Source organism: Bombyx mandarina, chromosome 13 (assembly GCF_030267445.1).
Source record: "Bombyx mandarina strain Sakado chromosome 13, ASM3026744v2".
Lineage (NCBI taxonomy): Eukaryota > Metazoa > Arthropoda > Insecta > Lepidoptera > Bombycidae > Bombyx > Bombyx mandarina.
The window spans coordinates 13,051,087-13,072,733 of record NC_143220.1 but is presented as its reverse complement, the minus strand read 5'-3'; the positions used below and the strand labels follow the sequence as shown (position 1 = coordinate 13,072,733).

Sequence of the window (21,647 nt, the reverse complement as noted above, 5' to 3'; positions counted from 1 at the left end):
CATTGATAATATTGATATCTTTGATATCTTTAAACGAGCAATTCTTGTATATGAGTCGACTATTATCAAAGGCGGCAATCTGACTTTTGGACAATGATTGGTAAATCAGAAAAACGAATTATTGACTTTGTATTCCCTTGGCAGTCACAAAACTCTTCGGAACGACATCTTAGATAAATAACAGGTTAACTATTAACCTTTATTTAATGCAGGTTTTGAACCGTATTCTTTGAAGGAGACGATTATATTCAAATAAATCTGTATTGACATATCAATAAAAAATTTTTGTCCAAATGTACAGATTGCCGCCTTTGATAATAGACGACTCATATAATGTATATGTACATTTCCCGGCAAATGTGTACTCTTCTTTGTCTTTGTCTTCTTTTTCTTGTCTTTGCGTTTTGGTAAATGTATACTCTTACCTTTATGTTTTAAGGAAAGTTACAGTAAATACAAATAAATTAATAATGTTGTTGCAGTAAACATTTTTTTATTTAAATAAACATAATACAAAAGGCTTTAATAACGAAAACTATTATAATTAAAAAATATAAATGACAAACAAAACATACTTTTCTTTGCATATTATATAATATGTCGTAGGTTAAGTTAGGTTAGGTTGTAGTCCCGGGCGGCCTGGTAGGGCCGCCGTACCGCGGAGACTGACGTCGTTGGTCGTCGACTATCGCCTCGACGACCCGTCGGTCGGGCGTCCTCGGGGTGGCGCCGCGTGTCTGGTTGTAGTGTTGACCGCGGGAACCCCCCTACTCTGAACAGGTTCTGACCCCGGACGGAGATCGGACGTCGGGTGTAAGAGTGCAGGGGAGTCGTTTAGTGGGTGGACCCTAAAATCCTTGGGCCCGCGATCTGCTCTCAACACATGCAGATCGTTGAGTCTCACATACCCCGCGCGCCCCCTAGGCGCGGGGACCTCGTAGGAGGTTCGGCCCCCGGCCCGAGAAAAAAAAAAAAAAGGTTAGGTTGTAGTGGCGCATGCGCACCACATTACTAGCACTTGCGATTTCGTATTTTGTATGCCATTCTCACATTCACCAAAAAGACATGGTCATTCAATTCATGGTCCAAAACCACATGGTCATTCAATGTACATTTTCCTTCTTTGAAATTGTAAATGTTAGTTGAATGCACATTACCCAAACGAGGAGGCAAATGTGCACATTTACCGGAAAATGTGTACATTTGCCGCAATATCTACTTTTACCGTAAAATAACAATTATATATATATAATCTACTACTAGGGAAAGTAGAATGACGGTACGAGTTGGCGCTTCTCTCATTGATGAGTTTGACGTTGTGACTGGACTCAGGCAAGGGGACGCTCTGTCACCAATGTACTTCAAACTGGCACTTGAACACGCCATACGGAAAGTGAACATACTTAATGTCGGAGTGTGGACCAATGGACAGCATAGGGTGATAGTTTATGCCGATGACCTCGCTCTACTTGGAGAAAGAAAGCAGCACGTTATAGACGCACTCAACTGCCTCCAACAAGAAGCCTCTCGGATTGGCCTTCGTGTGAGCCACGAGAAGACATAGTATCTTCACATGCGTCGATACAAAAACATAAGACGGAAGCGAGAAGACCTAGTTGTAGGAAATACGAGGTACAAAGGAGTGGCCAAATTCCGGTACCTTGGCTGCACTGTAACAGACACCAATGACGGGGAAGATGAGATCGAAATACGTGTACAAAATACCCTACGATGCAGTGCAGCCCTACACCCGGTTCTCTCTTCGAATCTACTGAGCAGGCGCACCAAGATTCGGATATACAAGACTGTAGTCAGACCTATCTTATTGTATGGATGCAAAGCATGGACGCTTACACAGAAAGAAGAGGCAAAACTTCTCATAACGGAGCGAAAGGTATTGAGAAAAATACTAGGACCAGTTCAGAAAGAAGACGGTTCTTGGCACGTCCGGAAAAATAAGGATGTGGAGAGGCTTTTTGGTGAGCCAAATATTCTGGGGGAGATGAAGGCACGGAGGCTCAGATGGCTCGGGCATGTAGTACGTATGGATTAGGATCGGGCTGTGAAACGGGTGTACGCGGATGTACCGGAGGGACGCCGCCCCGCAGGGAGGCCCAAGTACCGCTGGTCTGACGCTATGGAAGGAAATTTACATGAGCTCCAAGTGTCGGACTGGCAAGGTGTTGCGCAGCGGCGGGATGAATGGCAAAGTTTATTGTCCGAGGCCAAGACCCACTTCGGGGTCATAGCGCCAACTCAGTAGTAGTAGTATATAATCTGAATCTCGGAAACGGCTCCAACGATTTTCATAAAATTTAGTATACAGGGGATTTCGGGGGCGATAAACGAATCTAACTACGATTTATTTTCAGAAAATGTTGTTTCATTCGTGTTTTCAATAATCAACTTTATCGATAATTTTGATTTTTTCTTTAAATAACCAGTTCGTATTTTTTATTATTCTGTCGGTAAGATCGAAAAATATTATTAATATTTCATCATTTTTTCAATATGTAATTCGTATTTAAATATAATTTCTAAAAAACACAATTTATCAAAAAAAAAATCCGTGCAAAGTTTGGTCATTATCTAGTTAAGAATAATGCAGGCCCGCCATGATGGGTATCCCAATCCTACCTATGTATTTATGTCGTTAAGCAATCATGGGTTAATTTTTTGAGAGTAAGGCCTCAACAAGACTTCTGTTTCTTCATTTAAGGTGGGCGCCATTGCTATCCATGGGCTCTGGTAGCCCTGCATTTCATATAAATTCGGCTATTGAAATTTTATGTTAGTATTTGTAGTCGTCGTGGCCTAAGGGACAAGAGGTCCGGTGCATTCGTGTTGAGCGATGCACCGGTGTTCGAATCCCAGGCGGGTACCAATTTCTTAAATGAAATACATACTCAAAAATGTTCACGATTGACTTCCACGGTGAAGGAATAACATCGTGTAATAAAAATGAAACCCGCAAAATTATAATTTGCGTAATTACCTACTGGTGGTAGGACCTCTAGAGTCCGCGCGGGTAGGTACCACCACCCTGCCTATTTCTGCCGTGAAGCAGTAATGCGTTTCGGCTTGAAGAGTGGGACAGCCGTTGTAACATACTTGAGACCTTAGAACTTATATCTCAAGGTGAGTGGCGCATTAACGTTGTAGATGTCTATGATATCTGGTAACCACTTAGCACCAGGAGGGCTGTGAGCTCGTTCAAGCATCTATGCAATAATAATAATAAAACGGATCTTTATCGTTATTGTGTTCGGGTACAGGGACAAGATGCCTAGTTTTAGATCTTTTAACTCCTAAATAAAGACAGTTCCTGATTAAGGAAATAGCCGCTACATAAATACACACATTCAAGTCACACAATCGTGATTCGGTTTTATTAACCAGGCGCAAACTAAAGGAACTAACTAAACTAAGATAAAGAAACTTTCTTTGCAATTCTACGCACACATTCTTCATTAAATAAGGCTCAAAGATTAAGAACTTGGTGAATAACGACATGGCATTGCCAATGTCTATGAGCCACTTTATCAAGAAGAAATACAAAGTAGGGTTTTGTTGTGTAGATGCTAAGCGATTGTAATTCAGTCTTTAAAACAAAATAAGATTCATGTTTTACACATTATCAAGTGATGTGTAATTTAATTAGAGAAGTTGTTTTGTTTTTGCTGTTCGAAGAATTACTGCTTTATTGTTGTTTACTTTTAAAGTTATTTTTAAATTTTTAGTCATTGTTTTGATGCTGTACTTTCGTTGTCTACCAGTCACGGTCCTCGTCGAACCCGTCGCTTGCGACGAAGGGCTCGACGAGCGAATTAACCCATAAACACAGCCCACTGAGTTTCTCGCCGGATCTTCTCAGTGGGTCAGAAACTCAGCGGGCTGATGCATGGGTTAGGTTGCACGTCGACCTCTTTGTCGAGTTCGACAAGTACGGTTACCGGGGTTCCTAAGCCTACTACTAGTGTTAGAGCTGAAGACGTCTAATGCAAAGATTATTGGATCTGATGGATTCGTAAGAACGTGTCTAGAGCGTCGACGGTGACTGGCTCCTGCGTGATCAGGATGCATCCAGGGTGACTTTCTTTTTTTTTTTTTTGTTGCCCTTGTAGGGCATAGGGCATAGACTCCCAGGTACTTGACCTTCCTGGCCCAGGGTATAGGTTGGCCGAAGAGGGTGAACGGGTGTGATATTTCTCCTTCTAATGCGGGAGGAAATAAGGAGTGAGATTTTAATATTGTGTACTGTCCGTCTATCTTTTCTATATTTCTAGACTTTTACGTTTCATTTCACACAAAACGGCCTTACAGTATCTTGAAGTCTGGCAGTTTGTATGACTGTATAGTATTCACTCGGTAAATGAATAAAACTCGTTTTTTACACCCATTATTTTAACCATACGCATGGTTTTCATTATTTCTAATAACACAGTACTTAACTAGTTTATTAAAAAGGTTCCGCATTTCTGAAAGTTGAATACCGAACACAAACGAACGCGGTACAGTTGCCAAATTAGAAAAATAATGTTTCATGTAAATGCATACTCGTGAAGGGAGTAAGGACAGCAAACACATTGTTTTTTTTTTTAATAAAATGAAACAAGCTATTTTATAATTTTACTACACATCTCGGATTTAATCCATAAATTTAACATTTTTTTAAACAGAACTTAAGCATTTAAACATATTTCTTTTTCATGTCTATATAAAAAAGAATCGCTAAACGAAAAAAAATAGCTTTCCATTGCGAACTTTACTTGAAACTTAATTCATTTTAAGCTAAATGCGCCTTAACGTACAAACAAAACATCGTCTTCGTCTACATCAATTCTATCTCGTAACTGATTCAGTTTTGACGACATAAAAACAATACATAAAGGATAAGTGTTCGCAATAGTATTTTTTTTTTCGTTTCTAATAATTACTTGTTTGCGTTTACTTGTACAGAACCCCGAATATCTTTAGCTCAGTTTACTATAGGATACGTTTTCTGTATTCCGTGAAAGCATGCGCAATTTACCTCTTCTCGATCACACTCTTCTTCCCGAGTTCCTTCTGCCCCCCATCTCTAACTTTACGAGGAGTGAAGCGTATATTAACTATTCGCATTAGAAAACTAGTAGGTGTTAATATTCTACCTATTTCTAAAGCATCCTTCAGTTCACCTCTGAAGGGTTATAAAAATAAGAAAAGGACGCCGGTATTTACTTTAGGATGTCTATAGACTTCCAGTAAACAACAAATACAAACAATCTACATATCATGGTTGGTTTATTGGTTAAGCACAAAAACAAAAATCACTCTCATGACGCATCATAAAATAACTTAAACGGTACCTATATGTAATGTTAAAATAATTAAGAAAACTTAACAATGAAAATCGAGAATCAATAGAACCAAGCATCCCTTTAATTTGAAATTATATTACTCACAGGCACTTATCCGCCCGAATAGCCGTCTCGGAAAACATTCTGCAGGTATACTTTGAAGTAGACCCCAAAAACCGTAGGTAATTTTCGACTAATATGAGGTCGTTTTTATTCTTAACTAGCTGACCCGGCAGACTTCGTAATGACTCAATCGATAAATAAAAGACTTAAACTTTTGTTTAAAACAAACAAAACGAATCCGTCCGACGGGGGACATATCAAAGGAAAAACAAAATTGTTTGTTTTTATATAACTCCAAGCATTTTCATATTTATTCACCTTTTAAACCTTCTATGGACTTCCACGAATAATTCAAGACCAAAATTAGCCAAATCGGTCCAGCCGTTCTCGAGTTTTAGCGAGACTAACGAACAGCAATTCATTTTTATATATATAGATTTGAGTCTGTTTGAATTTTGCACGGTTAATAATTTTATATAGTAATATAGAGAATAATATAAAATAATATAATATAGAGTGTTAATAAGTAGGACTAGCGTGGATGTATCACGTAATATGCGTTCAGGACCTTTGATTATAAACACGTATATATAATCAAAGTTCAGGACATTTCAAAAATTCTGCTTAAAAATACCACACATAATTAAACTATCAATCAATGTTTACTCGTTAAAATTATAATAAACCAACCTCTGACCGTCAAAATATATTACTTTAGATCATTAAAAGTACGATTGAAATGAAAGTTTTAAAGAAATACAATTTTTACGAAACTGCTTAGTAATTGAAGAGAACATAAAAATCAAAAACAAAATATCATTAGAAGTACGATTTAAACAAAAGTTTTGTAGAAATACAAATTTTACGAACCTGCTCATCAATTGAATAGAACATAAAAATCAAAAACAAAAACATTTGTTTTTGTGTTTTAAATAGGTACCTACGCAATGACTGAAAAATAATGATTCATTAGAAACATTTAAATTTCGAATCAAGACAATAATAATTATGACGTCAATTCTATTAATTTTATGAACGCACAGTATGTAGGTACTTAGTAACATATACCTACTCTACGTAACTTTTAGCCACAATGATTAGTCAGAATACAAAACGCCATGTAGGCTGCCACGAACAATCGTAAACGTACAAAAATTAAGTTAATTAACCGATGTAGCTCCCGATATACGCGCTGCAGTTCGGACAGTAGTGTGTGGCGTTTCGGCAGCTTTTGCCGCAGTAAGGAATGCAAGCACAGGGCCAGCAACTGAAAAAAAAGAAATAAAAAAATCTCAATTATTTCTCAAGCCGACCTTCCTGTTAGCAGAAGGAACGGGTCTCAGCCTCCTTAAGCCACTTCTGCTACTTCCCTGTATATATTGTTACGCCGGTAAGAGTAATGCCATCTATCGCCGAATAGTCGAACGAATATCGAAGGATCTAGTAGCACCTAGAACGCTCGAGAAGTACAACGGCATCTATTGTCAGATAGCGGAAACACAATAATTATACTCGAAATGTGTGGAATATTCTCGATAATTCTAGGGATGTGGTATCGGCTATAAAAGTGTTGCAGAGATGGCACGCAGTCAGTTAGTAATCGGAACTACTCGAACCGAAACAGCGAACGGATCACCTGAAGCGAAGCGGAAGAAGTGAATTGAGAATTTTAAAGTGTTTGTGAAGTATTTTAAGTGTTCTAAGTGTTGAATACAGTTTTTAGTTGTACTTTCGTGGAACTTTTTATTTATCCCGAACCCCAATATCATACATATAATAAGGCACATCCTGGGACTTCCCTATATATAGGTATATAAAATAATAAGAAGATCCTAATAAGAAGAAACGTTGAATGTGAAACACCCAACGATCTTAAGCTAGAATTTTTTCCAATAAAATAGACAAAATTTAAATTATCACCTACTTTTAATAGAATCCGCATCTAGTTTTACAACAGCAACCTGACCACTATTTTCCTGCACAACTCCTTAATGCCCAATTTCGCATAGGCGGGTACATCCATCTTCAGTATTTCACCCGCGAAGCAATCAAGCGTTACGATTTTTTTTTTTTTTATTGCTTAGGTGGGCGAACTAGCTCACAGCCCACCTGGTGTTAAGTGGTAAGTGGAGCCCATAGACATCTACGACGTAAATGCGCCACCTTGTAGCCACCAAATAACCCACCTTGAGATATAATATCTAAGGTCTCAAGGTAGGCAGCGGCTTGGCTCTGCCCTGGCATTGCTGAAGTCGATGGGCGACGGTAACCACTCACCATCAGGTGGGCCGTATGCTCGTCTGCCTACAAGGGCAATAAAAAAAAAGAAGAAGAAAAAAGTATAGTTACAACGGCTGCCACACCCTTCAAACCGAAACGCATTACTGCTTCACGTCCGATTTGAACGTCCAATTGTAATGCAGACTACAATCTTATGACTCGTTGTCGATAATGACATTAATGCTGTATAGTATTTTCGAACTGCGACTGTTTAAAACCACGTGAGCAGTGAGATCATCTGCCCAACTTAATTTCAGTCATAAGTTTGTATGCAATTGTACGTAATTCAGACATTCAATGTTACTCTTAATCTTTCGAAGTCTCTAAATTGTAGCTGTATGTATAGAGCATAAATATTTATTACTTATAAAAAATGTACGTGTATGAATTAATTCCTATTTCGGTTTGTTTCTGGTTAACAAATTGTAAATTTTAATTTAAAAAAAGCTTAGACATTCTTCTAATATTTAAGTTCACTGAATTTCACACTTGATATTTTTAGAACATTTTTTTTTAAATTTTTTATTAAAATAAAATCCACAGATTATCATGCCTTAAATATGGAATACGAAATATGGTAAAGTTTTTTGCATAATAAAGCAATACCTGTCTCAATTATTCTATTATAACTTCGAAAAAAATACATACCATAGACAGCAAAGCAGTAAAGCACACAGGTGGGTTTTCGTCGCCGATACATATTCTACTCTGGTCGTGATGGACGCTTTGCAGCTTGGGCAGGTATAGCGTGCAGGCTTAGGGCCCATTTGCGGCGCTTGAACTGTGATGAACTGTTGAGTCGGCACAGTGGGAACGACATGATATAAATCTGTTTGCATCTGGTTATTGTATGGCGGCGGGTTTTGAGTAGTTTCTGCTATGTCTACGCCAGACAAATCGGCTTGATCTGAAATATAGCATTTTTAATTTGAGAATTCTGTTAACCGTTGGACTGATCTAAAATTATCTACAAAATCGTTCAGAACAATATCTTTTTTTTTTTTCAATTCGTCGTCGTGGCCTAAAGGATAAGACGCCCGGTGCATTCGTATCTAGCGAAGCAACGGTGTTCGAATCCCGCAGGCAGACATCAATTTTGAATACGCTTTTATTAGCTTCAGGCGTATGAATGTTATGGTATGTAACGGAATCTTTGAACATGATTTTGACCCCCTTCAAAACGTCGGATTAACTCGAAATTTGGTATACTTATTAAGAACCGATGACAATTCAATATTAAAAACATATTGAAAAAATTGAAAGTCAACAAAAAAATGAAAAATAAATAATAGTTTAAAAAAAACTAACAAAATACGCTTTTATAGAAAATCCAACTAAAAAGATAGAAAATAAATTTTAATAAGTTTGAATTAAAAATAGTGTAGGTAAGCTCATACAATCATCGAAGCAATAAAAAAAGACATTTTTTTTAATTTATTTTTGGTTCGACAATTTTTTTATATAAGATCTTTACGGCATACGCATAAACGAGCTCACAGCGCATATGATTTTAAACGGTTACCGAATCCCATAGACACAACAATGCCAACACCCAGCTTGAAACACTAAAATGAAGTCTCGATTTACTAATGGCTGCTTCTCGGAAGAATTAGGTCATTATAAATAATATATCAGTACAGACCCGTTTGGGCTCAGACTTTTAGTACCTCCGTTGCATTTACGAAGTATTAGTAATACTGATAAACTTAAATAAGTACGTAATAAAAAAAACTCACGCTGCACCAGAGGCATTTTCATTTTATTCTACCACACTGTTTTACCGAACACTATCTATATGTAACCACGTCCGTCTCAGACGATTCACTGTATGTGAATGCGTAAACAATTAACCATTGTTTAAGAAGTACGTAGAACAGACATGTATTTCAAAAACAAAAAAAATGTATTTTTCAATAGCTTATACATAAACCAAAGACACCTAATAAAATACAACGGACCACAAATGTCAATTGAAGTTAATATCGTGAAATTAGTTTGACAGCTTCATAAAAGAGAATAATATCGATTTCTAGGTTTCTGTTTCCGATTCTATTTTGGAACTAGGTAAATCGTAAGACTTGCCTAAGGAATCCTGAACCTTGAATGCTCTGAACATTAATATCGTATGATATTTTTTTCGAATTGATCCCAAGCAGAATTTGTTCAGACCTATTAGAAGTGTAAGATAGAATTGTTTTGTAAAGAGTCGGAGGGTGGTTTAAAGTCAAGCGCAAAAGTTTGAGGAGTCGTTCTCATGTACAGGTTTGACCAAATTCGTACCAGTAATACTGTCGCAATACATATTTTATGTTGCAATACGCGCCGTCCAAGATAAAGCAGCAATGACTGAATTTAAAAATAAAACCCCATATATTTTAAAAAAATCGTTTGATACTACAATTAATTGCCAGCCGTACATAAATTACGAAAACAGCTAAAAACATCATTGACGTGGACGGAATGAACATTACAATCGATCATTATTAATATACACGCTTCCGATATGAATTTTTTTATTTAAAACTAACTGACCCGGCAGACTTCGTAGTACCTCAATCTATAATAAAAGACCTAAACTTTTGTATAAAATAGACTTAAAACAAACAAAAGGAATTCGTCCGACGGGAGGACACATCAAAGGAAAAACAAAGTTGTCATTTTTATTTAATTCCGAGCATTTTCATATTTATGTACCTTTGAAGCCTTCTCTGGACATCCACAAATAATTCCAGACCAAAATTAGCCAAATCGGTCCAGCCATTCTCGAGTTTTAGCGAGACTAACGAACAGTAATTCATTTATATATATATATATATATATATAAATACACGGGGTTCATATCTATATATATATATATATATAGATATGAACCCCGTGGTCGCTTGAAAACGAAAGTCAATAACGACGATTTAAAGACGGTAATGGAAGCTGACGATACTCAATCTACCGCTAAGTTAGAAAAAGCTCTCAACGTCAGCATCAAATCAATACAGATCCATTTGCGTCAAATTAAAGGCAAGATAAGAAAATCTGATGCAACACGTTGATGTACGCCTTAGCTTGCTTAACAGGCATAATAACGAAGGGATTTTGAACAGCATTGTCACTTGTGCTGAAAAATGGATTCTTTTTGATAAAACTGTAAGTAGTAGTTATGTTGGTTAGGCCCTGCTTCAGCACCCGGGCAATGGCCCAAATGAAAGTCATCGTGCCCTTCTTTTTCTTCGTCGCTTTCTTCATTACTGAAGGTCGTGTCTTTGAAACTTGACCGTGGCCTGTCTCGTCCGGTCCTCAGATTCTCGAATGGCGGTTGCAACTGGCAGCCCAGTTAGGGTGGTTATTTGATCACACCATGGGCTAGATAATCGGCCGCGGGGTCTCTTTCCTTCTACTTTGCCCTTCAAAATCACAATCACATCGTGTCTTAAAGGATAAGAAACATAGTGCATTCGTAGCTAGTGATACGACCATATATATATATGCTTATATCCCGCAGACAGGTACCAACTATTCAATTATTAAATACGTATTTATCTCATTTTCAAAACAAAGGAATCATTTAATAAAAATCGAACCCAAAAAAATTGTAATTTAGATGATTAGTATAATACATAAATGATACATAGACTGAAATTTTGCAACTCTTTTATCTTAATAAAATGAATATTTTTTAATAAAACATTAGGTACATGAATTCATAGCATTCGCGTCAGTGATGCCTTTGACCGGATTTTGATTGTAGTTTCCTTTCAGTGATTCATACTTCGGTCACATTTGAAATGGTATATTATTTGTGTTTATTACGCTTGGCTAATTCGACAAAATCATACGATAATGTTACTGGCGAAGGCAACTGAGTAGTTACATAATTTTTTTATCGTTCATCTAGTTTGAAGGACCAAATAGGGATGAAAATACTAATACATGTTATACAACAAGCAAATTTTTTTACAGATCTAGATCAGTGAAAAATGCTGATGTCCCGTTGCACGTTGACTTTCCTATTAAGCCTACATTTTAATCATTGTCATAAGCTGTTTTTATGAAATTTTTTTATGGAAAAAGTATCTCTTTTATATTAAAGAGCAAAGGCATAATCAAAATATATAAAAAAAATATATATTGATCAACAATTTCCAATCAATAGAATACAAAAAAAATAGTTTTTACAATTCGTAATTAATATTTCAATTCGTATTATCTACAGCTATCTAATCTAATATAATCTAATCTATCGGTCTTTGTATGATATGACCACCGCTTTATTTAATATTGGCATTTTTTCTTTGCTATTTTCAGGGGTTGATAAATGGATTGATTTTTTAATGTGTGATGACATATTTAAAAACTAGTTTGATAAAATAATTAGTTCAATTCCTCTTTTAAATGACGTAGACAGGAAAAGAAACATCCGGCGCACTTAAAATTAAGTGGTTAGTAAAGGCCAATATGTGCTTTGTCGCTTGTCTCATGAGATATGAGGTCGAAATTTCTAGATCTAGAGTAAGACCTTCTTCCGTAGGTGTCCTAAAGGAGATAAAGAAATCCAACGGAGAATGGGTCGCAATACTCTCTGAACAATTCACCACCGTACTGCGATTATCAAATAGAATTTACTGATAATACGGTGTCTGGTGAACTCCCACTGTTGGGTACCACTACACTGCCTGTTTCTGCCACTGCTGTTCCGGTATGAAGGATGGGTTAACCATTACAGAATACAGTTGAGACTATTGGCTTATGTAGCAAGACGAGTGGTGGCATACACACTGTAATGAAACTCTCAAGTTGAGCTGTGAGCTCACCTACCCGTCTGCAATAACCCCCAAAGCGGAACACCCCCCTACGTAGCTGGAATAGCCATAGAATAGGAAAAAGCGATAAAATGTCTGTCAGAGTCCAGTTTATCCTAAGCCAGCACCAACAAAGATAAATAAAAAACAAAGATTTAAATCTTCAAAAATATAATTTAGTATAAAAACGTCGACAATATTGAACCGAACGCAGTATTGTCGATTCGAATACTTTTTATTGAAACACGAACCTTTATCTAAATCGAATTATACAAAATCTGATAAAATATGTGTTTTAGATTACAAAAAAGAGCTTTTTTACAAATAACTGTGCTTCGAAACATCGCATTCCATGAGACTGATATTTCGTTAGGCATATGTATCTCATGATGCAAAAAAAACTCATAATTTTTCATTAGTTTACGTAAATCTCTAATAATGAATTACTTATATACAGATTATCAAACACTGGCCATGGTGATTAAGATATAAACTGAGCTGTATATTTATTGACCTCTATGTGAATATGGGCGCAAAAGCCACTATTTACAATAATTAACATGATTTATAGTTTAGTTTATTCTATGTTATTATTTACTTATTATTAGTAAGATAAAACTGCTATACTACCATTTGTTTTGATGTGAAAATGTACAGAATAACTTTAATGTTTATTTTATTGCTTAAAAACACAAATTATTGTTAAAATAATCAAATATTAATAAAGCATAAATATTAACAATAAATTATGTTATAATTAACTTGATTATTAATAATTTGATTAAGTATCACAATTGTTATGCAAATCACGTTGTTGGCGCCATCTATTATTAGGCTGGATAATAATAATGTTAGTTTATATTAGATAAAAATAATTTATGTAAAATAAATTAATAGAGTCATGTAAAAATCACTAAAATATTTATTGTGAATTTTAAGCTATATTTTATGAATTGTTTCACAGTAATTCCATTTGTTTATATAAAAGAAGTTATAGTTGCTATAACCATCACAAAATGGCTAATTTTGTAAAAACTAAAATGTGGCTTTTTATAATAAACAAATAATGTTAACGTCTTATAGAATTGTATTGTATTTTCATTATAATAGATCTTATGTGTGAAAATCTTGGCGTAACTCCCGACATGTACTATAGGAAAGTGTCATTCTAGTCGTTTACCGGACTATATAAAACGCATATAATAAATTTAAAACACATACAAAAGACCTATTAAAACTCGATCTATTTTTAGTTTCACAGTGTAAATTTTTTCGCTTCCCAAGAATGAAATTAACAACTATTTTTGTACTATGTTCAATCCATAGCTCAAAATAGTTTAAGATTTATTCACGAAACACTATAAACATTATTAAGGGAAAATTCGGGTGCCGAGAAAATTGTAATGTAGATTTTTCAAAATTCCATTGATTTTTGCTACCGTAGGCTGCCCCAAAAAAAAACCGCCAAATTGACAACTCAAGTTACAGTGAAAATAACATTGTAAAAAGTCGAATTCATCATTCCATATTCTCCTGTTTCTCTTTCTAAGAGCTAGAATTGTTTGAATATTTTTATTTTATATAAAATGGTTACGAATTATGGAAGCTACATAAATAAAACTTTGTTAGTTAATATATAAAAACTAAGAGCATGGCGACAATACCATATGATCCCACGAAGACACAGGCATATATTTATGTATGAACTAAACACAGTTCGCATTTTTACTATTTTGTTGAGAGCATTAACTGCTGTAGTTTCCGATGTACGCGCTGCAGTTCGGGCAATAATGCTCAGCATTTTGGCAGCTATTCGTGCAGTAAGGAATGCAAACGCATGGCCAACAACTGAAAAAAAAAAATAATAAATTTATTTATTACTATTAACGGATAAATTAAGATTTTTATTCAAGCTTTTTGTTTGGCGAAACTAAATGTGCCTAGATTACGTATTCGGTAGCTCAATTCTAGAGTATTTTACTATTTAAAAAACAAAACAGTTAGTTTCAAGTTTGACATGTCATATGACAATGAAATTCTAAAACAAAAAAGCTGTTTTTTTTTTCTTTATTGCTTAGATTGGCTGTGAGCTGGTGTTAAGTGGTTACTGGAGCCCATTGACATCTACAACGTAAATGCGCCACCTACTTTGAGATATAAGTTCTAAGGTCTGAAGTATAGTTACAACGGCTGCCCCACCCTTCAAACCGAAACGCATTACTGCTTCACGGCAGAAATAGGCAGGGTGGTGGTACCTACCCGCGCGGACTCCACAAGAGGTTCTATGTATGTATGTATGTATTTTTTCTTTGTATTGTAAGAATATTTTTTAATTATTTCTATTAATTGAAAAAATCGCTTACCCTATTAAGCAAAGAAGAGCAGCAAACAGATGTGTCTTTGTCGTGGAAACACGTTCTACTCTAGTGACGATGGCCGTATTACAAGACGGACATGTATAATGTGAAGGATCAGGTCCCATTTGCCTTACTACTGGTACGACTGCCACGACCTGTTGAGGAGGTACGGCAGGATATGCAGGATATATTCCTGGCTGTGGTTGGGTGACGTACGGTGGCGGGTTCTGATGCGGCGGTACGAAGTGTGTGCTAGACAAATCTGATTTATCTAAAAAAATTGTAAAATTAGTACCTTGGGTGAGCGGTAAGCCTTCAAAACTGTTAAAGACGAGAGCGCCTAGCACAGACTTCATTGATTTCATTGATTGATTTTATCATTACAAAACTGTCTTTAGAATATAGCACAGTTGTCTCATAGCGTAGATTCATAGTAAACAATCAGCAAAACCTCAATAGCTGTCACGCTCCTAGATCAGATAAAAAAATTATGAATCCTTAGAAATCAAAACTATACAACTGATATAATCATTTAAACAATTTTATGGAAATAATATTACGCAATAATACGTGATTTTACATGTGGTCTTATAAAAGATTCTTATTTTGCTGCTTTGTGTATCTATTCTAATATATAAATCTACAGTGGTTTTCACGGATGTTCCGTTATAACTACTGAACCATGCATCCGATTGACTCGAAACTTGGTATCCATGTAGAAAATACATGCACTTAATGGAAGGACTAATATTTATAGGAGTATTGGACTGCCTAATGATAATCACAATAAATAATGATGTTAATTTTAAATGTCCAGCAAAGCGGGCGATTACGGTTAGTTTAAAATAAAAAATAGCTCAACAGCGGCAACATACTTTACGATAAATCGATCGAAATTGCTATTTTAGTCAGTCTAATTAAATTCTCGAGCTTTTACGTGTTCATAACTCGTTGCTCTGATAACGTTAAGAGATAGGGCAATTCAGCGAACTTAGTATCAATACGCGGCTACGTACATATGTACGTGGCTGTGTGTTTCTATACGCATTTAGCACTAAATCAACCATATTGTGTAAAGTTTTCTATCTATACTAATATTATAAAGAGGAAAGATTTGTTTGTTTGTTTGTTTCGAATAGGCTCCGAAACTACTGGACCGATTTGAAAAATTCTTTTACCATTAGAAGCCGACATTGTCCCTGATGAACATAGGCTACTTTTTATTTTATTTTATTTTTGGTTTTATGTGTGTTTTAATGTTTCCGAAGCGAAGCGAGGGCGGGTCGCTAGTACTATAATAATATTATAAAGAGGAAATATTTGTTTGTATTAAATAGGCTCCGAAACTACTGAACCGATTTGAAAAATTCTTTCACTGTTTGGAAACTACACTATTCCCGGGTGAGGATTCCCTTTTTTTGAAAAAAATTAGGGATCCTTACTAAAACTCCAATAATGTAACCCGAGGTTTAAAAAAATTACCTAAAGTATTCTTTACATCACGTGCCCTGCGATAACTATTGATGATAGAATAAAATAATGTACTACGACTTTGTAGAACACGTTATTATTTACAAAAAGTGTCGCGACAGCATATGTCTAACTATTATAGTTAATCTCGCAATAAGTGTTCTTTTATTTATGTCAAATATTGTTGAAATTTTTGTTAAGGACCCGAGCGGAGCCGGAGCGGGTCGCTAGTCATCTATAAATTTAGACAGAAAATTTGAACTGTTTTAGTACCGATCACAAAGTAACCAATGGGCTGACAATAAAACAAACAGCTTTGGTATAATAATTTTTCATAGTTATAACTAGTTTAATCTTGCCCTTGTTAGTCGTTCGTGACCACGAAAAGTGAATAGCACACGAAGCGTTGAAAATAATACAATGAAAACAAAAAAAACACGAGATTAAATAAACTGAAAGCAGTTTTAATTGTGACCACCATTCGCGGTGACCGAAGAAAATACTAAATAAGGTTACATTTGACATATTTTATAATTTTGTTTTTTTTTTCATTGGAAGTGACAACCGGAACCCATAGCCAACGTAAATACCGCCACCCACCTTGAGATATGAGTTCTAAGGTCTCAGTATAGTTACAACGATTGCCCCACCTTTCAAACCGAAATGCATTACTGCTGACAGAAAGAGGCAGGGTGGTGGTACCTACGCGTGCGGACTCATAAGAGGTCCTAGCACCAGTAAGACTGGCCAAGTCAATGAGTGTACCAGGCTCACCACAAACCGGTACAAGTGGTGATTACTCGGGAGGCGAATAACATTTTCCCACACCAATGATACTCAATGACGACCACAACCGCTCTGACAAGAGTGATACTACATTGAAAAATACACAACCATAATGAATAGATATTACAACAAACATATTACATATATACATAATGAATCAATATATTGTTTTAAAATACTACACATAAATGGAATATCTTATTGACAGTTTCATAATTCGTGAAGTCGCGTAGGAAGGAGCGTATTATTAATTTCGTACTTCAGCCGGTTTTCATTAGAACAATTGAAAAGAATTAAACATGATTTTTAGTAAAAAAAAATTATTGCTTAGAAGGGTGGACGAACTCACAGCCCACCTAGTGTTAGGTGGTTACTGGAGCCCATAGACATCCACAACGTAAATGCGCCACCCACCTTAAGATATAAGTTCTAAGGTCTCAGTGCAGTTACAACGGCTGCCCTACCCTTCAAACCGTAGTATTATCGAATTAAGAAACTTTACCACTATTACTACCACCATTACCGTTCTACTACGGATTTTTGTTTCCAAGAACCGTTCCGATAAACCTTGAGGATTACATGTTGCGATTCTATAGATATGTATCGAACACAAATTTACAACAGTACGATTGAGAAAAGTCTACTCACATTCAACATTGGCCATTTTAGTTTAGTTAGACACAAATCACGAACTAAATTCCCAGTTATACGATTATACGAACACCACAATCGACTGTCTGTTCAAATGATCTACTGCAAAGAAAATGTATCGGCTGAATATAACGATATTTTTTTATCTGATAACAAATTATCTAGTTACGCTCTGTTCCGGTATGTTTGTTTGTTTGTTAATATAGTACGCAGTAGTCATCACGATGATTTTTTTGCTATTTGCTCTTTTTACTTAGTGCGAGTTTTTTTAACGTCTAGCGTCAAACGTAGTTCAAGTCCACACAAATTTGAGTTAACTGTTACGTGATCGAGAAGTTAAAAAACTCGCACTAAACACGCTGTACCCTTAGATGTTTGCTACTTCTCAGCTATACATGAGATTGCACTCCTAATTATCTTGTGGCAACGGTAAGCTTACCTTCCAAATTTGAGAGCATAGTGAGTCTGCGCGGGTAGGTACCACCATACCGCCTATTTCCACCGTGAAGCAGTAATGCGTTTCGGTTTGAACGGTGGGGCAGCCGTTGTAACTATACTGAGACCTTAGAACTTATATTTCAAGGTGGGTGGCGCATTTACGCTGTGGATGTATATGGGCTCCAGTAACCACTTAACACCAGGTGGGCTGTGAGCTCGTCCACCCAACTAAGTAATAAAAATAAAATAACCATAAATTAAAGTGTGAATATTGTGATACATAAGTAAATTGTCTTTTAACTATTAAATTACGCATAGTGCTTTGAATTTTTGTACATCTTAAAGTCTATTACGAGAGCTTGAGATTATATTGGCTTACAAAAGCATAGTTAATACTCATAATAATATCTCCTGATAATAATAATAAAAACGAAAATAAAGTCGCGAGCTAAACATATGTCACAGATAAAATATCTAGATAACGTTTTCGATGTTGATAGGACAAATTGTAATTGTGACGCACGTCTGGTTTATATATAGGTACATGGGGAATTTCAAAGCAAGAAAACATTTAAGTGGAATACCCGGAATATATTAACAGATTTAGAGTTAGGCCGAAGCATTCGCAGCCTAACGAGTAAATTATGTCTATGTATGTGTACATACTCGTATATCATTATCGAAGTATGGTATCTTCTCTTACGTTCTCTTTGAATGTAATAATAATCATGTAATAATAATGAATGTAATAGTAATAATCGTAAGAAGATTAATGGCATATTTACTTGGATAGCAACTGGCAGTAATTACAACAATTTGAACGATAACTTGGACCTAAAAATAGGCAAGGTGGCACAGTATTAGTGTGGTCTCATAATGTCCTACCACTACTAGCCAATTATAAGGTTAGAAAAAAATACTACTAGAGACGGATAATGGACTATAACACGACCTAAAGACCACACACCCAAATGACACCTTCTTCAAACGAGGCTTGTGGAGAGTATTAAGCGGTAGGCAGCGGCTTGGCTCTGCCCTTGGCATTGCTGAAGTCCATGGGCGACGGTAACCACTTACCATCAGGTGGGCCGTATGCTCGTCTGCCTACAAAGGCAATAAAAAAAAAAAAAACATACAACTCAATTTTTTTTTTCTAGACGAAGTACATTGACGTCACAGCGTACATGCCACCTCTCAGCGTTAGACATGATGATGATTTGACCAAAGACAATGTGCGAACGGCTGTTCCCGTCAAACATACTACCACTTCGCACAGAAATAGGCATGAACCCTAATTTGTAACCGCAGTTAGATCACTTTGAAATCGCGCAAAATATTGAGACCTAATAAACGTAATCAAAAACGTTCTCGACGCATCTATATATTAATACGTGAAGCAAAAACTTTGTATCCCTTTTTACGTAAATTGCGCGGACGGAGGAGTATGAAATTTTCCACACTTATAGAGAATATGGAGAAGAAGTGCACAATGCTAATATTTTTTTAAAACAATGCATAAAATATACATTAAATCAGTAAAGAAAACATTCGACACATTACATACCATGTATTTGACGCACACACGCATGCATACTATTTATTTATTGTCAAAATTTTATTCTTTATGTCTGTGGTCAAATTGAGAATAATTTAAATATTGTTTGTCTTTATTAATATTTTTTTATAGTGTAGCCTTGGCGAAATTTGTGATTATAGAATTATAAAATACAATCATAATAGTGTACAAACTTACAATTCCAATTAATTATAGTCGGATTTCGACTACTGCGGGACCTATAGTAATATTAAATACACATTGAAATTATTCATATTAGAATTAGACCATGAACTGGCTTTGACCACAACTTCTTAATTTCCGCCCCATGACTCATACTTACGCCACGTATCGAAAACATTTTTATCTCTGGTTTTCAGTGACAATGATAAATATTTTATCGGCGAATGATGTATGCTCGCTGTACACGATTTAAATAAAAGACGAATAGATAATAAGTTCACATGTACTAATTTAAATAATTGAAACGGTTTTGCGCACTTTCCTAATAAATGAAATGCTTCCAATAACTAACCATGTCGCAGATAAATTGCAATAAACGAATGGAAAGATTAATAGCTTGATTGGCTCTGATAGTAACACTGTGATGTGTGTTTGTGTGTGTACGTGTGTTGTTTAGATCTTATATTCACTATTTTGCGACATTTGTTCACTATAAGGACATTTTTTTATTAACAAAACTATTAAAAATATATTTTTTATAACTTAGATGAGTGGACAAAGTCACGGCCCACCCGGTGTTAAATAGTTACCGGAACCCATAGACATCTACAACGTAGATGCCGCCACTGTAGTTGTCTTCAGTGGATTCGGATTTGCCTCAGTTGATTGGATAATCTATATATGAATACGTGAAGCAAAAACTTTGTATCCCTTTTTACGAAAACTGCGTGGACGGAGGAGTATGAAATTTTCCACACTTATAGAGAATATAGAGAAGAAGTGCACATTGCTAATATTTTTTTAAAATAATGCATAAAAGATACATTAAATCAATAAAGAAAACATTACACACACTACATACCATGTATTTGACGCACACACGCATGCATATTATTTTATTGTCAAACTTTTGTTCTTGACGTCTGTTGTTAAATTAAGATTAAATATTGTTTGTCTTTGTTAATATTTTTATAGTGTAGTCTTGGCGAAATTTGTGATTATAGAAGTATAAAATACAATCATAATAGTGTACAAACTTACAATTCCAATTAATTATAGTCGAATTTCGACTACTGCGCGGGACCTCTAGTTATTATTAACAGACTAAGTGACTTGGTAGTTCGTAGCATAGGTCTCATTCTAAGTGCAGAAAGACTTAGGGGTACATGGTTGAAAAGTTCCTGGCCAAGTGCCAATTCAGTTTTCATTGTCTGCAGATTTGCAAGGAGGAAAATTGAAAACTAAGCACCTACACCTACGCGTACAAGAATAACGCTTAAGAAATGTTCCAGAACATGCAATAGATGTTCCAATTATTTCGATATCCGTTTTTGCTATTTGACAACAGATGGCGATGCCCGTACCGACATAACACTATGGTTGAATGGTATGGTAACAATTAGCGCTTCAAGTGAAATTGATGGTGATTTCCTTACTAATATGAGATTTTTTTTGTATTTTGTCCTAGTCCCTGTAGTGAGTGAGACATTTGAGTACATTATGATCCTAAATGGTCTATTTCTGTCATGTGTTCCGATTTAAAGGACAGCTTCATATTGTGGTCATTGACCTACGATAACTCTTTAACATCAGATAAGCCTTGAAAAAGATCTACAGCTGTTAAAACAAATGCAAAACTAAGCATCACATTACGATTTAAAATGCTCCACAATAGAACAACGAAAAATTCACTGTATCCTTTGAATACAAAAAACCGTGGAAATAACTTATT

The 21,647-nt window shown here is 35.6% G+C and overlaps 2 protein-coding genes and 1 long non-coding RNA gene across 3 annotated transcripts; 1 reads left to right on the top strand and 2 right to left on the bottom strand.

Moving 5' to 3' along the window:
- The first annotated feature begins 24 nt into the window (after window positions 1-24).
- Window positions 25-1,859, top strand: LOC149501661 (uncharacterized). Its single transcript, XR_016324049.1, has 2 exons — window positions 25-621; window positions 984-1,859. It is a non-coding gene; the product is annotated as an uncharacterized LOC149501661 (long non-coding RNA).
- Window positions 1,860-4,616: 2,757 nt separating this feature from the next.
- Window positions 4,617-9,578, bottom strand: LOC114241791 (lipopolysaccharide-induced tumor necrosis factor-alpha factor homolog). Its single transcript, XM_028172759.2, has 3 exons — window positions 9,419-9,578; window positions 8,331-8,589; window positions 4,617-6,669 (listed from the first exon to the last, which is right to left on the bottom strand). Exons 1-3 carry the CDS (start codon window positions 9,438-9,440, stop codon window positions 6,567-6,569), a joined length of 384 nt encoding a protein of 127 aa, XP_028028560.2. The 5' UTR covers window positions 9,441-9,578; the 3' UTR covers window positions 4,617-6,566.
- A 3,051-nt stretch (window positions 9,579-12,629) lies between these two features.
- Window positions 12,630-17,873, bottom strand: LOC114241815 (lipopolysaccharide-induced tumor necrosis factor-alpha factor homolog). The gene is made up of 3 exons (XM_028172794.2): window positions 17,737-17,873; window positions 14,839-15,103; window positions 12,630-14,323 (listed from the first exon to the last, which is right to left on the bottom strand). Exons 1-3 carry the CDS (start codon window positions 17,750-17,752, stop codon window positions 14,221-14,223), a joined length of 384 nt encoding a protein of 127 aa, XP_028028595.2. The 5' UTR covers window positions 17,753-17,873; the 3' UTR covers window positions 12,630-14,220.
- Window positions 17,874-21,647: the final 3,774 nt, after the last annotated feature.

Bases quoted from the DNA above. Each gene is read 5' to 3' on its own strand.
- LOC114241791 (XM_028172759.2), bottom strand. From the start codon at position 9,440: ATGAAAATGCCTCTGGTGCAGC. The intron at 8,590-9,418 runs GTGAGTTTTTTT...GCTATATTTCAG, and splicing joins GAAAATGCCTCTGGTGCAGC to ATCAAGCCGATTTGTCTGGC. The intron at 6,670-8,330 runs GTATGTATTTTT...CTTTTTTTTCAG, and splicing joins TTACTGCTTTGCTGTCTATG to TTGCTGGCCCTGTGCTTGCA.
- LOC114241815 (XM_028172794.2), bottom strand. The intron at 14,324-14,838 runs GTAAGCGATTTT...TTTTTTTTTCAG, and splicing joins GCTCTTCTTTGCTTAATAGG to TTGTTGGCCATGCGTTTGCA.